This window comes from Colletotrichum tamarilloi, assembly GCF_030869305.1.
Source record: "Colletotrichum tamarilloi strain Tom-12 chromosome Unknown Scaffold_47.1, whole genome shotgun sequence".
Lineage (NCBI taxonomy): Eukaryota > Fungi > Ascomycota > Sordariomycetes > Glomerellales > Glomerellaceae > Colletotrichum > Colletotrichum tamarilloi.
This window is the reverse complement of record NW_026849430.1, coordinates 80,952-97,537: the sequence shown is the minus strand read 5'-3', so window position 1 is coordinate 97,537 and position 16,586 is coordinate 80,952. Positions and strand designations below refer to the sequence as shown.

Genomic DNA, 16,586 nt, shown 5'->3' with positions numbered 1-16,586 from the left:
CAGCGCCAATGCAAGTCAAGAAGTCGTTATCACGAAACTCGGAACCGTAATCACAAGTCTCGGCTTCTAATTCCCGTTCTCTGGTTGCCAAGGCCCAAAACGGCATGTTTGCTTCCATGTAGGCCTTGCTCCGCGATAGGAGAGACCCAACCTATGTACGAATATGCGGCTATTGGATTTAGTATCTCACCATAGGCAGGCACTGTCTACAAACAACACCAAGTCGATTGAGCATCGTGATATCTAAGACGTACTCTCAAGCCATCGTAAAGCCATTGGCCCATCTTGACATGCAACTATCTCGCCTTACTTGCAGGGAAACTCCACAGCTCAAGCCTGGCATGGCCGCATAGGACCTCAAAACAGCACCCGACTCCGGATCCGCCTCCACCACCACCGCCGCCGCCGTCTCCATTCATGATTCCATGCCTTCGACGTTCCTTCTCCAGGCCCACAATCCCATACTGGTGAGAGAAACGTGCAAGCTCGTGTGGGGGGGTGCGGTCCTCCGGTGAGAGTCCATCATGTAAGACAAGGCGCGCCATGCCCCGGGCCAACCAACAGGAAGCAGACCTTGAGGCTCAATAACGGCCGCTATGGATACAGCGGCGAACTTGCACAATATTCAAGCAACCAAAACCGAAGGTGGTGTTGCTCCTCCGAAGCGGACTCTGTCGACTCCACCCCGCCCATACCCGCCAAGGCACCACGATCCGGCCGCGCTCCGAGTATTCGTCTTCCAAGCCTCTTGGCCTCCGAACAATTTCAGTCGCTCTTGGACCGGCTCACATTTATACTGCAAGTGCTCAGGACTCAGACAGGGCGGCTCGGCTGGCCAAGTGGCGCGTTCCCTACGGACCTTGAGAAGAGACGTAGGACCTTGATTCTTGTGACCGACGTAGGAGAAATACAGTGCGGTACAAATACGCCGGTACGTATGCGTTTTGTCTATATTCACTACTCTACAGCTCCTCCAGTCCCGACGGCATTGACGGGACTGCGAGAAAATGGAATTGCGAAACGGTCATTGATTGGACTCCCCCGTGCGACGACTAACGAACCGCACACGCGATTTGATCAGACATGAGGTCAAGACAAGGGGAGAAACTTGGCTTTTCTGCTTCGCTTCTTAGTCATGATACGTCTCCCATATTAACCAGGCTCATCTTATTCGACCAACAAATCTCCCGTCTACCACGGCCTCGAGCCATATGAGGTCACATACGATGAGTTGTTCAGAGTCATTGCAGCCTCAACGGGTTTGCTGGTTCAATGACACCCGAACGTCACACCCGCATCAGGAGCAATCGTCGTGGCCGCTTTTTGACCATTTCACTGTGCAAACCACAAAGCAGCGCGCCCATCCCGAATCATCCGTCAGTCGAGTGTAACTGATCACCAGCTCAAGCAGGCTGAAGCACGAACACACCCACCCGTGACATTCCTCTCAGCCAACAGCCAACAGCATGTTGCAGCGTGGTAGCACACATAGCAAGCCAAGTCTCACAGGATAGCGCCCGAACGTGGTACTGCGTGCGGCCAACAGACGCCCCGGGTCCCGGCTGCGACCAGGTCAGACGGCTATGAGACCCCGGCTTGCCCGGGGATGGTGGGGAGGGGCCGAACTATGATTTCCATTCCTGAAAGCTGAGGGGGATGTAGGTAATCCAGAGGATACCGGTATGGGCGCACTTCTGCTGCAAGCACGGCCACAATTGCCAGCTCCAGAATCTGGGGAAGATGAATAGCGCGCGGCTGGTTGCTTTTGCGTCGGCGATCCATGCGGGCCCGGCGAACCTACACCAAGCCATTGAACGAGCCACCATTCGATGCGGTGTGGAATATTGAATATTGGATGTAGGGGCTGGGCTGTAGAGTCCTATCCGTGTGCATTATCAGACAAGTAACCCTTCAGAACCCAACCTTTGACGGATTACCTGAAGCAGGAGAAGAGACTCCATCGTCGAGGGCACTCTGTCCCAAAGCAGAAGATACAATTATCGCAGAGGGGTCATGCGGAAACAAGACATGACTCTGACTCTCTATCGTGGCCTCTGTCGCCGACGCATGCGGAACCTCTCCCCCTCGTTCTGGGGAAAGCCACGATAACCTCCTCCTCCCCCGGACCCCCGGCAGCATTCCAACCCGCTCCCCAAGTACGAGGAATGAAGGCTAAACTATCTGGTTCAACCCCGACCCCTCCATTGCCTAGAGGACGTGTCTTACTGGTCCGGGGAGGGACAGAATCTCTGCCCATGCAGATAGCTTGGCTTGTGTAGGATGGTTCAAGGCAAGGCAAAGGTAAGGCAAGGCAAGATGCGATAGGATGCCACGCTATGCCAATGTTGTGCACATTGGGTTCGTCGCTAATCAAGCGACCACTCTCGTTCGTTCTCGTTGATGCTAAGCAACGCTCGACGATACCAAGAGTCCAAGACAGCCACTGTTCCCCCTCGTCTTCCCCCCTTCATGTCCGCTTTCTAGCTGCCCGACTCGGAGAAGCGTAGTGGTCTAACGACAACCGACAGTGGTTCAAAGAGAAGCGCGGTTTTATTTCATCGCAATCTCCCATGCTGTCTACTAAATTATATGCCTTGCCTGAAGCCGCTACTCCGTACATGAAGCTTATTGTCACCGTACCTCCTCTTAGTCCCGGTGTCATTGATTTGAGAAATAAAAACGCCGAGAATTTCATCTCGGGTGCAAAGCATACCGAGAGCAGTTACCAGGCGAAGACGATTTGGGAGTCTTGGTGTACGCAAACCTGTTCAACAATGCCGCCGCCACTATGCACTTTGAATCTACGCAGTCACCGCCTCGGTGTAAGCCCGCCCGCATCCAATAGTCAGACCTCTATCCCCCCTCGCCGACGTTGCATTCCTCCCACTCCCACGCTTGTCCTCCTGGGAGATGCTGCCACGAGGGCCGCGGGCTGAAGAGGCTGCCGCATGTCTCAGCGTGGGACAGAAATCCTGAAAAAAATATCGTTGCTCTGCCCTAATGGTGTAGTTGCAACATCCTTACACAGTTGTCAGACAGACGAAGAAAGGAATCCCAATCACCGAATAGAGGCGGTCCAATGGCTCAAGCTTGTCCGCTCGTCACCATCCTCGTCGACAGAGTTCCTTTAATGATACTCTGTCGAGAGCTACGCCAAGAAAGCATGGGCCCGAACGACATGGGCGGCGCATCGCAAGGATCTTCACGGGGAGGGGAAGGTTGTCGTTTTAGAGGGAAACATCGCCAGGAGAAGGCTCCCATGGCAAGCATATACAATGGTTGACAAGAGCTCTGCCTCGACTATCGTTCGTTCATTCGAACTTTTGAAAGTGCCAAGACCAGCCCATTGAGAGGATGCAGCCTTGGAGTTGAAGTCTAAGTCGACAGATACTCGTCGTCCCGTCCTCCCGGGTGTTAGGTCTTCAATCTTGGCCAGACTCGCACAGGGCCGAGCGGTGCAGAACCAGCACAAGCAAACAAATACCGCGGGGAGACTTTTAAATGTGCCGCCCCCAATGCGACGTCGATTAGCAGCAGCCCTCATCCTGGGTGAGCTGAGCTAAGTTTTGGCCTAAGCAGCGGGATTTTCCATCGCCGGCGCAGAGACAACTCAGCTATGCAAGTCAAGCTGAGACTCTGTAGGAGAAGAAGCTCTAGATCCAGGGCTTTGGGTGTTGGGAGGATCCAACGTAGAGACAATTAACCTCATCATTGCATTCACATGATGCAAGGCGAGCGCCATGCCGCAAATCAGATCATCTCAAGAGCTCCGGAGGCGCGACCTTGGCGGACCCCGGGGCTTCTCACTCTGTCTCCTAAAGTACAGGCCGTCACATCACCCGTCATCGACCTCAAAAGCGGTGGGAAAAGCAGCACCGGTTGATTGACAGGACGGCGGTCGAAGTCCACTCCGTTAATGGCACGTATCGCGCCGTGCCCTCCCGGTCCTTGCCTGCTCCTCGTCCACCTCACAATGCGACACTGTTGACAGCAGGCTGATCTCACACAAGAGCTGACAGCCAGGCGACGACGGGAGGTGCGTTCATCCTGTTCTCCATCCTCGCTGCCGTTAACCTGGCCCGTGTCATCGTTGACAGAAAAGCAGAAGGTAGCAGGCGGGACGTCATGACAGCGTCAAGGGGGTTACAATGGCACCTCACTATCGTCGGTGTTTGGCAGAGTGGTTCCAGCTTCGCTGACCCTGGCGGTGCGCGTGGGTGCCGCAGAACATGATTCGCAACGTGGACCTTGATGAATGATGCGGTGCCGACTGTCGTCAAATTCCCACCAGGCTATAGATGCCTCGTGATATAGGAACAGGGCAAGGGCAGAGTATCGTCACAACGGCGCGAATCTCGAGAAGCACCGACCAGCCTAGTTGCAGTGAATTGTGAACGTTCCCTTCGGCGCCAACCGACAGGGGCTCGTCCGTCGCATCTTTGTTTGCTAATACCAAGTTATTTGTACGGATATCTCCAAAGCCTCCAGGGATATCGCTCCCCCGCACTCGGCTTGCCACTGTTCGTCACGGATACAGTGTAGCCATCGTGAGCTTAGTCCGAGATAGAGATTATTAGGCATCGTACCACACCCTTCTGATGACACCAACCCCCAGTACTCCAGGACCTCACCTCTCACTCCCTCTTTGCTATATGCCAGACCGAGTATCTTTCCTGATCCCGGCCTCGCACAACTTGCTAGCCCTCCGCACCAGTGATCCAGACATCGACTTTGACAGCAAGCTACCTGCCACAACTCTGTTCCTCCGCTGCTCCCCTGATCCTTTCCATTACACGGACGGAGAGGGGAGGCTGGTAGATTGTCGGCAGCAGCCCCTCCCCGCACAAACCGGCGCCGGTACACGGTTGCGGAATCTTTGACTCTACGGATGCTCACGAATCTGCAGATCTTGCTTCATGCCGCTTGCCCTCTGTGCCTCTCCTCTCACATGACAGATGATGGCGTAAGCAATAGCCTCTGTGCCACATTCTTGCGCCAGCCTCACCTGTGTCTTGGGCGGGAAACTGACAAACGCTCGGAGGGCAACATGGTTGATGCAAAGTCGAGCACGGAACACTCATGTTTGACGCATTGCTGACTGGCGCCGTTGAGACCCCTGCGAAACATCGTTGGGCCGTGCAGTACCAGCGTCAGGATTAACACAGCTTTCCTAGAATCCGTAGCTTCGATGCACCTGGTTCCTCCGGACTGTGTAACTTGATTATACAGATATGCCTCTCGCGAGTCGCAGGGTCCCTCAAAGGTCTATAGAGGTCCAGCCCTTCCAACTTCCAAGTTCCAGCCCGGAGCTTGCCTTTATTCTCCGACTAGGAGGATGAGCTTCAAGGGACTCAAACGCACGCCGCTTATACTCCTTGCTGCCCATGCGCGAGGCATATCTTTAATGTAATTGTTAACCCCTCCAACGACATGCTGTCGGCTGTGGCTGAAATGGGGAGCGTGGCGGGCGCAACACCCCCATCCTCTACTTCGTACCATATCCGGCATCGCGGTTTCGGGGCATCGTGGAACACGCCCGCTTCTTTCCTCGCTTTGGACGGTACATCCGGATACGGCAGCTATATCCAACTTTCGTCCATACTCTCCGGCGGGCGGAGGGTCCACGCCGCGGGGCAACGTAGCTCATGTGGGAGCCAACGGCCGACAGGGTAGGCTTACGTGCAGCAAGACCAGCAAGGAAGAAAAAAGTTAGAAGCATAGGCCAATATGGTCCGATGTTGCGAGATGTAGATGAAATCCCTCTCGAGTCACGATGTGTGAGAGGATGACAGGAAGTCGCCGCGGCGTAATCATGGCCATGCAGCAAGAATCTTGCTTTCGGGACCTTTCAAGACAAGCCTCCAGCCTCCACGCGGTCTCGATCCTCGGCGGCCCTATCTGATTGCAGGTAGCTTAATGGCGAGGTACCATCGACATCCTGGTGGACAGGTTTGCTATGGGTTCGGTGAGGTGGCAGGTGCTGCTGCCGGTGCTAAGGCTAGTGGTCAGGGTGAGGTTACATTCTGTCGAAATGCTCCAAGACTGTGAATAGCTTCGCTTTTGCGACCCCCGCCAGAAGGATGGGGCCTGCACCAAAGTTCCTTGTACACTCGCCAAGAAAGGCACAGAATCTTGGGTCTGGCTAGTTTCTCACAGCGTTTGCGCCCAACTTGGGAAATTCCAATGGCTTGCATGTTTAGTTCTGGCTCACGCCGTCCCGAAACATCACCCCTCGCCGTGTTGAGCTAGGCCGGTTCTTTCCTCTGTCGTCCGGATCATTGAAAACCTGATTTCCATGGTTCTCTAGAAAAGTCGGCAGATATGCATAGAAGCTCTGACCCAAGGCAGAATTCCCACTTTCGAGGGGTTTCTATACTATACTAGCTCGAAATGCAGCGTCTAAGCAACGCCCCCGGCTCCGGGTATGAGAGCGATATAGGCGCTAGAAGAAGACCCAAGCAGAGCCTCCTGTCGCTTTTGCGTCTGCCAGACCAGGCAAGTTGCTGTCAGAACGCCGATCAGCCATCTGGATTCCGATCTTGTCGAGCCTGTCGTGCCCACTTCGGCCGTCCCTGATGGAAGTTTTCGCGAAACTAGCCCCCGGGGGGTCCCGCCTGCGCTGGTGCTGTCTTGTCTATCGCATGGAACCCCGTTTTCCCACTCTCGGCCGTGAACCGAAAGCCCTCTCTCCCCTGTACGGAGTAGAAGAGAGGCAATTGCGAGCTTGTGAGAGAGTCTTTGGCATTCTATCCGAGATCCTTAGATGTCTCCAAAACGGTCCCCCTTCCGAAGAACCGAACGCGTTAATGCAGGTTCTTGGAACGGGGAAGAACCGGGAAGTGCGAAGAAATGGTTCGATGAATGCAGCTGACAGGCTAACTCGTCGTGATTATCAACTCTCATCAAAGAGTCGTATCATGGCAGCCCATATCGGCCGGGCACCCAGTCTCTCGGCGGGCGTCGAACACATGTCGCGAGCTACGGAGACTTGGGGCAGGATATGAATTGCACCGGCCGGGACACCTCCCCATCCCACTTTGTCCGGTGGATTCAATCAATGATGTTCGGACCCTCACGATGTTTTCAATATCCCAAGCTTTTTTCTATCGCTTTCGGAGGAAATGCTCCCCGAACCCCTGGCCAATTACTTTCAGCATTGAGTTTGATAGACAACGATTATGATCCGCGCTATCCGGTGATAATGTGAACTCCGCGTACTGTTGTACGGATACTGAACTACAACATTCCGTCCGCTTCCGTTGCCGTGTCGAAACGAGGCAGTGACAGATCAGCTATGCAAACGAACGAGAAACACCGTCCCATAACGTGTTGACAAGCTCACGCCAAGATCCTGACAGGCTGGCAACGACGAAGTCTTCTCTGCAATCTTGTCGCTGACCGGAAGCTACCTGTACCCCGCATCGTTGCAACATCACCACCATCAAGCTCTCTTACTCGACCGAGAGATGAGGCGGCGTAAGCTCCGAGACTACGGCCTCCAACCAATTGACAATGAATACCGAAGTTGCCTATGCGAATTCGCCGAAGACGCACCGGGCTACATTCGCGGTACCTGAAAGGTTCTTTCGTTACAGATACTACACAACACTACATGTAGACTACACTTCACTAAGTGCGGATGATATCCAGAGCTTACGCGCACGTCAATCGAACCTCTGGGCGTTGACAGGACGATGGACCGACTTTAGAGTTTCCCGCCGTGCCTTTCGCTCACTTCGCCAACGCGAAAAAGTGTTCCTTCGCTTCCGCCGGATAGAGTGTGATGATGGATACCCGGGGTCCGCTCCGCGGCACTCCCTAGCAAGCTTCTCGCAAGCTCTTAGGCCACAGCACTTCAGCCCATGAGGCGTCTCGCAGTTTCATGACGGGGATCATCGACGTCCAACGCATGCCGGCAGAGCAGATCTCCCAGATACACGAGACGAAATCATTGGCTATCCCGCCGTCCATCTCCCGGGCTACACAAATCTAGACCGGTTCTCAGCCCCCCCAGGCTATCACATCCCATGCGTCGTCCCATCACCGCTTCAAAAGGCACCCATCCCGTCGGGCCAATCTCACATGTTTCCCTCCTCTCACGTAAGGTCGAGTAAGAGAAACCCAAAAGTTCCAAACCCGTCCATCCTCCCCCGCAAAGTCAAACCCGCGCCCGTCTCACATCAGGATTAACAACTTCGCCTCCCTCGCGCCTCAGCGAGCGCACGCCAGTGCTAGAGGCCGCCCACGGCACCTCGTCTAGGCCTGTCAGCCACGCGGCCCCCGCAATGCGGTCGCCGTGCCCGTCCGGCGGAAGGCTGACGGCGACTTTGTGGGCCAGCGCTTCCGGGACCCGCCGGAGGACGTTGCCGGTCACGGATAACCAGTATCGTTCGTAGTATATGTCACTGTCCAGCCAGAGATTGACAGTCATCAGCTGTGGAGTGTCGAGGAGCCGCAGGATAGCGCTCCATGATTCTACCCACTGCTCGAACGTGCTCCCTTGGTCTGCCTGGCGCCTGAAAGAGAAGTTGATGCGCCGGAGTGGGTGACTGATGGGCGTCTTCCATCGGACACCGAAGAGGTTCCGTGCTAGGTTGATGTCGGTGATGGTGAATTCGGTAGACCTGTAGATTGATGAGGAACATTCTGCATATCTATATGCTTTTATGTAAGTGACTGTAATAATGTGTGGGAGTCTTGGAAGCCCTCTCCATACTCTTAAGTGGAAAGTCCAACTTACAACGTCTTACAGGTCAGCATCATGGGCAGATACGGCGAAGAAGCGCCGACCGAGACTCCGTGACCTATTCGGCGCCGCGCAATATCTCGCCATATATCTCTTTCATCCCTCGCCTCTTGACATTTCCAGTGATCACACCACGCTGACATCTCTCGCTTGTACCAAAGCGATACTGACCCTCTGGCATCAGAATCAGAGCCCATCCAAGTGAATGCCCAGGCGTCATCTCCCTCAACGATGGTAGACTCGAGTCTTTCAAGTAAGCACCTGGAATGCCCAAAGCCGGCTTCAGTCAAGATGATGTGCAGACCAAAGCCAGACATACGCCATAGTTCTTGATATACGATCTCTCGGATCTCTTTTGGAAGCCTGCCCAGTAAACCCAGACTCGATCGGTCAACGAGGAATTGCCTATGTAAGTTGTGATTGTGATGGTGAGATACATCGCCCAATAGGTCTTCGACGGAAGCGCGATATATCTCGTCGGGCGCCACGAGGGTCTCTGAGGAATCGCTGCCGGTGAATACATGTAGCTTGGGAGCGGCCGCACTCGAAGACATTCTGGCTTTGATATCAGATCGAACGTAGGATATTCTCCTCTTGAGCTTTCTAGCCAGGGCGATTGGGCCTGCTATTGAGCGAGCGCCAGTATGGCCGGGCTGATGGACCTGGTCACTCATCTTGGGAGGGAGCGAATCGGAAACGGAAGGCTCAGTGAAGGGAGAAGGAGGAAGGAATCAGGTCGATGGTGGAAATTTGAAATGAGAAGACTCTAGAGATATGAGCCTGTTTGTTACAACCTTGAAAGGCTAGCAAACGGTCATGAACCAACATTCAGTCCCGCCAACCAGACATGCAGAGGAGCAAAAACAGTCTCTACCAATTTATTTATGAGAGTAAGCCAACCAATAGCTGCTTCGTCAATGCCGCATTCAGAAGCGGGAATAATGTTTGCTTAAAATGGGCTATGCAAATTTGATATGTCACAGCTATTAAGACAAGGCATTGTAATTATGATGAGTTTCAATTCAAAGACCGTATGTGGGTATTGTGGTCAGAGCTAATCGACAAAATTCCGTTGCAATTTAACGCCAGTAATCCAAGGACAGCATCAAAACGCTGCGTTCCCCCGTTCAAGTGCAAGTGTAGAGGCTGCCAACAAGGTGCAAGCTCTTCCGGCCTCGCAAAGTCGATATTTGTTGTTGATGGGGCATTTACTTCTGCTCAGGCTTGGTCTTGCCAGCACCACCGCCAAACAGGCCACCGACGAAGCCGCCAGCGCCCTTGACGCCCTCAGTGGTCTTGCCAGCAACGGTCTTGCTGCCCTCGGCCACACCGCTGCCCGCCTGGTTCAGCGCACCCGAGCCGGGGACAGCGGTGGGCACGTAGCCGCCCTCGTCATCCTTGCCTTGGCGCTCGGCGCGGTTGACACCCTCCTTGGAGACCATATCGCCAACGGGCTGGAGGAGACCGCCCTGGCCGACCTGGCCGGCAGCGAGGTTGTGCACGCCGTCTTGGAGAGTGTCGACTTGCTCGACGCCAGTGACCTTGCTCTTGTCGAGGGTATCTGAACACGAACACGTTAGCACGGATTCTTAACGGCTACTCACTAGCCCAGGTACTAGTGTGATGGGAGAGGTTCGTGAAGGCGTTGGTGGCTTACCCTTAGTCGCGTAGCTGGCCTTGTTGTCCTTGGTGAACCATCTCAGGTAGACGTCCTCGAGCCATGGAACCCACTTCTCGTACTGGGTGTTGTATGTTTGTTTTGCCCACTCTGCCATTATGAAGGATTCTGATAAAGAATACTAAGAGATGTGGTAATATTGGCTGTTTGTATGATGATGGAAAGTACAATCAAGTATGCAATAAGATCAACGAGATGAACACCATAAACGGATGGGAAACACGACGTGGACCATCAGCCTGATATACGTCCATCCAAAAGGCCCAGCCGAGCCCAAGCACCAGCACCACCAGCAGCTCTCTCGCACACACTTTCATCATCAGAGTCGTCACTCGCTCATCCCTTCTCCTACTTTACTACGCATGTGCGTACGTGTGGCTGAAGATGCCCATGGATACGTCATACGGGTCCCTGATGGAGGCGTCGAGGCGCGATGCCATAGGCTGCCGTGCTTCGAGGTGCTGTCAGGCAGCCGGGGAGGACCCCCGTCGAAGACCCCTGCGCAGCAGCATCATCAAGCGCAATGACCAAATCCTGGAAGTTGGCAGCCACATCAAAAGTTGTGAGAAAGATGCGCCACGCGGGGGGGAGTCCTCCTGGCTAGCTTTGACCACTCAGCGCAAGCGAGCTGCTCTCTGTTGGTTCTGGGTTTCAGATTACGCCTTGGGGAATGAGTGGTGGGAAAATGCCTCTCTGGCCGAGCTAGAGTCATCTTCTCACACTCTTCGAGTTGGTTGGTTTCGTGATGGAGCACGTGGGGAGAGAGACCAGTGGGAGAGAGATGGTGGGATGGGACGTGGTATCCAAGTGGGCGAAAAGAAAATAAAGATAATGGGAAAAGACTGGCCCAGATCGAGATTGCGGGTTGCGACGTCATCCCGCCGCTGTGTGGGGCCATCTCCGATGAGAGTGGAGACAGCGAGCCGGGCTGCAACGGCCTGGTGGGGCCCGGCGTTCTCCGGGCCGTGATGGTCTTTCAAGATCACGATGCGGCACCGCTGGGAATGAAGTACGTGCCTATCACCTCATGCGAGAAATCATTACTTGAGCATTATGAAAAAATTGGGGTGGTTTCTCTACAGAAAAACCCCGGCTAAGTATTTGACTATTGAAATAACCATGACTTTAAGCTCATAGTCAAGCCCCTACTGTGGTTTGATGCCCTGCATCGTCTGGATGGTGGTTGATCTATTTGAAACTTCCAAGGAGACCTCATTATCCTTCCAATATTGAATTTGAGCTCGAGATTCCCAAGGCGTATTGTGCCTATATCTGGGTAGCATTGTTTGACACGCATGAGATCGCCGGGGTTGCATCCAGCTCACGGACTTCCGTAAGTGCCGTTGCGTTTGATCTGTCTCGAGAGTGTGATACGTAGAAATGTACCTGTTGAGGTGTAGCTGAGATTGGCGACGACTGATGCTGTTCGAGCTCCGGAGTACGACTAGTAATTCCCAGCTCCGATACAGCATTGCCGTTGAGTTCTGGGAATCCTGGTCCGGCAGGCATACGCCGGGGTTCCGCAGCTACTACAACGCGATGATAGGAACTTGCCTGTCTCAAAACGGTTCGACCAGTACGGAACCATTTTGCGGGAGTGAACCACTCGCCAACAGTCACACTTCGCCCCGGGACTCGAGTCGCAGATCGTCTCTGGAGCTTGGTAGGCCGGCGTCTCTCCTCGAGCACACCGTCGGATTGAGGCATCCGCCAATTTCTTATCCATGCCCACCTTTCTGTATGCCTTGCCGCTGGAAGCATTGCAGGGCGTTCCAGTTCGATTGCACTCCAGGTCTCTCGGTTCAAACGCAGAGGCAGTCTGGTATCTCGGGTGCTTTGTCGGCGAGAATCGCATGGCAGTGATAGCTCGGAAACGGTGCCAAGACCAGGCTCTGGCCTAGCTATTGACCTGTTCAACCCCATGGCACTGAATGAACGAGCGATTCGACCATACACAGGAGAACTCTCAGGTGTGGTATTAGGTGAAGATGCTGTTGTCGCAGGGCTTGTCGGGATTGTTTCCGTCGGCGAACTCTCATCGACTGTATGGCCTTCGATGGTGCACGATCTCGAATGTGCGACTACTATTTTGCTCGTATCAACTTCGAGCCGACGGTGATTTGCCATGTTGAGTCGTAGATTCGAGGGCAGATGGTTGATGGTCCCCCAGCCATCCCATCGGACTTGTGACACCTCCTGTTCAGATGGTGAGCTCGTGGTGGCATCCTGCTCACTGGGCTGTCCTATCGGAGAGTCTGGTAGAACCACACAGGCTGGATCGAGGGTATACGGGCCCAAAGCCGCAGTGAGAAAGTCGGAGTGGTTTTGAAGGAAATCCGCAACATTGGCCGGATGCCGGTACTTGAATCCCGGTGATAGCCTGCGTCGAAAGACTTCTGCGCTGAGGTAGTCGCTAGTCATATCGTACGTCGTAGCCAACAACCCTAAACTATTGTTCAAGTCTTGCATGATAACATCGGTCTTGCGTAGCTTGGATAATCGTGCGTGTCCCCTGAGTGCTTGCTTGCAGGTGTCAAGAGCTATGTCAAAGGAATACTCAGACAAGTACGCAAGTGCCAGAGCATGCAATAAGTTGCACACCACACTATCCCTACTGGACTTGGAAGAGGCCAAGTCCATAACGACAGGTTCAGCTAACTTCCAGTTGCCCTGGAAGAAGTAACAAATGGCAAGCTGGACCTTGAGGCTGCGCATCGAGATGTAGCTACTCTGGCAGTACTCCTCCTTGTCTGCGGTAGCTTTCTCGCATCGTGCGAGAGCTTTCTCCAATAGGTCGCCAGCTTTGGTGAAGTCTCGAGCCTTGATGCTCTCAATCGCAATCTGGCGAATGCAGAGAATGTATTCCCTACTGAACGCAGCTTCGTCATCATCATCGTCTTCATCTTCTTCTTCTGGTTTGTCGTCTCCACTAGCAGCAACTTCCAGACTTTTCAGTTCATCCCCGTCATCTGGAGCTGGAGGATTGCTTTTGACTGGCGAAAAACAAGTTTCTGGAGGTGACGGGTTGTGGAACGAAGTATTTACTTGCGGAAGCAGCTGTGGAGTCATGGATCCGTTTCGAGTTCGACCGTCGACGATGAATCGCTCTATTCTTTCTCGCTGGAACGATGAAAGATGACCTGGCCCACTGAAACCGGCGGATGACGAGGGTTTCCAGGTTCTTTCGCTGCGGTCTCCCCGGGATGTGCCGGCAGATGAGCTTGCAGTAGAGTAAAAGCCATCGGCCGCTTTCGCCAGAGCCTTCAGGTTTCTAGAAAGTCTTGCGTCGGATAGGCGACTGAAGCTGTGCGTAAACACTTCGGATGGCTTTGCCGAAATTTCATGAGCTCGGTCGATAGACTGCCTCAATCTGAATAATTCGTCCATGATCAGAGTGTGGGACATTTTGCTTTTGAGAGAAAGCGATCTATGACTTGACGGATTAGCTGACCGGCTTCAGCACAAGGCGACTCTAACTAGGTTTGGGGGAAGGGAGGGGGGTATAAATCAACAGATTGACGGAAATACTGACACAGTGATGGTGTGAAATATCGTCTGCAAAGCCCCATTAGACTTGTGAATCTTCTCTTGGAATGCCACTAATTCATTGCCATGGACTGAGAGGTCGAACATGGCTTTGATCTTCCATCCAAGAGCTCGAGAGCCTGCCGCCTTCTTGATTCTCTCGATGAGCATCTTCAAGTCATTCAGGGTAGTCTGGCAGTCTGCAAGCGCGATATCGCTTTGTTGCAGCAGGTCTTCTTCAACCTTTGCAAGGTCGTAGGATCGGCAATCTTTCAAGGCTCCTTCCACTGCTTCCAGCAGATTTGTCAGGTTCTTGAGCTCCTCACAGAGCCTAGTGACCCTGGCATCCACCGTCTTCAGACCATGAATGAAGCCATGCAAGGACTTTGTGAGCTGCGATGTTCGAAATACACCTCGTTAGCCTACATTTTGAAATTAGACTTCAGACTTTAAAATTAACTCACGATACCCGATGCCTCGATCAGGGTGATGATCGAAGCTGTGATAGACAGCGGATCCATGTTCACGTTGGAGGAGAGACTGGCAGACGCAAGTTGGCTTGGTGACACTGTCACTACGAGCAAAAGAATCAAGAATCCATTTCCAGGAAGGATTTACGCTGAGTATATCGATCAGAAACATCATAGACCTCTTTAATCGTGCGACTCTGGAAAAGTATGCCTTCGACTCTGCCTGAACGCCCTAAGAGGGAGAGTCGTCCCGGGAAATGCAGAGCCGAAAACCATCCAGCCCGCATTGAAATACCTCGCATGCAAGGTGAATGACTCAAATGTCAGTCGTGAAATATTCCATAATCCCAAGGCAGAAACGAAAGGATCTTTGGAAAGGCAATCGGATGCCTCGAACTACACAGCCAATGATTTCTGTTGCAGGCGCCACATAGGGCGACGTAAGGCTAGAAGTGGCGCATCGGACTCTCGCTGCATACTCACTTTGTGTACACGGCCAAGAGTCTTCGGTGTGACGGACGCCGCAAGCCGGCATTCTGACCTGCTGGAGTTACGAGAGCAGCCCTCATATTGCAACCCAGAAGCATCCCTCGTCCCCTGGCTGCTGCTATCGTTGTGTCGCAACACGGCTGAACCGGAGGTTGCGGGCGCATCCTTAGTACTTATAAACCTGCAAGTCTACAAGCACTGCGCATAAGTTTCGTATTACTTATTACACTTGCCAGCCTCAGAACCTGGAAGGATTCTCTTCACGCCTGAGCTGCCTTGGGTGTCCGTCAGAATGGTGGTCACGCCGACCCGGCGAGGCCGACGATGCTTTCGGGCCCGAATAAGCCCCATCCCGTCCTCCTTTCTCTGCCTAGAGTCGCGGAGAAGATCCTTGGCAATGCATTTTCTTACCGAAGTTCGATTAAGATATTCTTTCAAAACGTTCTGTAATCTTTGCCCGCGGCAATATGGCACTTTAATTACACCGGGACATTTAATGATAGCCCTGAAGACGGCGTTGCAGACTTTGAGAGATAGGTAGAGTTGTACAGTCCAAGCATCGAACCAGGTCACTTGAGGTGCTTAACGCATTAATACTCATGACTTCATTATCCTCGGGTCGGAGCATGAAGCTAGTGATGGAGAAACCCGAACACTGGTAGAAAAATAGCAACATCCCGCCATCATACCACCAAAATTTAACCCTGCCATCTTCTATACACATCGAACTGCTGGTGCATACGCTCTTCCTGTCCAGGAGTGAACTCAGTCGTGCTAGATTAACAGTCAGTATCTTCGACTCCAATCGGAGAGCCTCGATCACTGCATATTCACTCACCAAGTGTCATCTGAGTAATCCATGAAGTTGTGAATGGGATCCAAACCAGGCGAATCAGGGCAAGAGTCCCTTCCAACAGGACACCCCGAGCTCCCACCAGCTTGCGCAGGCGTATCGGCAACCTGATCATTGATCCCTTCACAGAAACGTCCATGGAACGTATGGAGCAGCCCAAACCAGTGCCCGACCTCATGGATAGCAACATGCCCCTTCCGCGGTGTCGTGTCGTTGCCGCTGCGGGGCGTCATGCCAGGCATGGAGTCGCCGTTGACCCAGCATCCATCGGTATAGAATTGTTGGCTGCCCTCCTGCACGACACCTGCGAGCGCGCACTGTCCGCCAAGGCTGACACCCAGATCCGAGAAGAAGTAGACGTTGAGCGCATCGTAGCCCCCGCGGCGTGTGGCGGTGCGCCAGGCGACGTAGCCTTCAAAGTCGGGGATGCCGATGCCGGATTCCTCGTAGAAGCCCTTGCCGAGGACGTCATCTACGATGCGCGAAACGTTGACGAGGTTCAGCTCGAAGCCGTGCTTGAGGTACGTTGAGTGCAGGACCTCAAACTTGTGGGATTCGGTCAGTACTGGCTTTTGGTGAGAGCGTCAGTAGGTCTTACCTGGGCATCGACGACTGCGTCGGTGATTCTATCCTTGTTGGCCACGGTGCTGGTGACGTGAAAGTACACGTCGACCGGCTTGGACTCTTGACGCTTGACGTAGGCCGGAAGCGCGATGATCGGCGTCTCAATAGCGGCCAAGTCATCATTGAAGCATCGGAGCGACCCGAGAACCGACGATATTCCAAAGGAAAGCAGCAGCGCTGCGGCGGCACGCGACATCATCG

At 53.6% G+C, this 16,586-nt stretch overlaps 6 protein-coding genes across 6 annotated transcripts; 2 read left to right on the top strand and 4 right to left on the bottom strand.

Moving 5' to 3' along the window:
- Window positions 1-596: 596 nt before the first annotated feature.
- Window positions 597-884, top strand: CTAM01_10354 (uncharacterized protein; the record flags this gene model as incomplete). Its single annotated transcript, XM_060526369.1, has 1 exon — window positions 597-884. The coding sequence occupies one exon, from the start codon at window positions 597-599 to the stop codon at window positions 882-884; it is 288 nt and encodes a 95-aa protein (XP_060378965.1).
- Window positions 885-2,280: 1,396 nt separating this feature from the next.
- On the top strand, window positions 2,281-2,936 carry CTAM01_10353 (uncharacterized protein; the record flags this gene model as incomplete). The annotated part of the gene is made up of 2 exons (XM_060526368.1): window positions 2,281-2,301; window positions 2,529-2,936. The coding sequence occupies 2 exons, from the start codon at window positions 2,281-2,283 to the stop codon at window positions 2,934-2,936; spliced, it is 429 nt and encodes a 142-aa protein (XP_060378964.1).
- Window positions 2,937-8,158: 5,222 nt separating this feature from the next.
- Window positions 8,159-9,420, bottom strand: CTAM01_10352 (uncharacterized protein; the record flags this gene model as incomplete). Its single annotated transcript, XM_060526367.1, has 2 exons — window positions 8,159-8,654; window positions 8,741-9,420. The coding sequence occupies 2 exons, from the start codon at window positions 9,418-9,420 to the stop codon at window positions 8,159-8,161; spliced, it is 1,176 nt and encodes a 391-aa protein (XP_060378963.1).
- Window positions 9,421-9,954: 534 nt separating this feature from the next.
- Window positions 9,955-10,521, bottom strand: CTAM01_10351 (uncharacterized protein; the record flags this gene model as incomplete). The annotated part of the gene is made up of 2 exons (XM_060526366.1): window positions 9,955-10,307; window positions 10,404-10,521. 2 exons carry the CDS (start codon window positions 10,519-10,521, stop codon window positions 9,955-9,957), a joined length of 471 nt encoding a protein of 156 aa, XP_060378962.1.
- Window positions 10,522-11,690: 1,169 nt separating this feature from the next.
- On the bottom strand, window positions 11,691-14,470 carry CTAM01_10350 (uncharacterized protein; the record flags this gene model as incomplete). Its single annotated transcript, XM_060526365.1, has 3 exons — window positions 11,691-13,851; window positions 13,957-14,342; window positions 14,414-14,470. 3 exons carry the CDS (start codon window positions 14,468-14,470, stop codon window positions 11,691-11,693), a joined length of 2,604 nt encoding a protein of 867 aa, XP_060378961.1.
- A 1,136-nt stretch (window positions 14,471-15,606) lies between these two features.
- CTAM01_10349 (metalloprotease MEP1) lies at window positions 15,607-16,584 on the bottom strand (the record flags this gene model as incomplete). Its single annotated transcript, XM_060526364.1, has 3 exons — window positions 15,607-15,682; window positions 15,747-16,306; window positions 16,360-16,584. The coding sequence occupies 3 exons, from the start codon at window positions 16,582-16,584 to the stop codon at window positions 15,607-15,609; spliced, it is 861 nt and encodes a 286-aa protein (XP_060378960.1).
- Window positions 16,585-16,586: the final 2 nt, after the last annotated feature.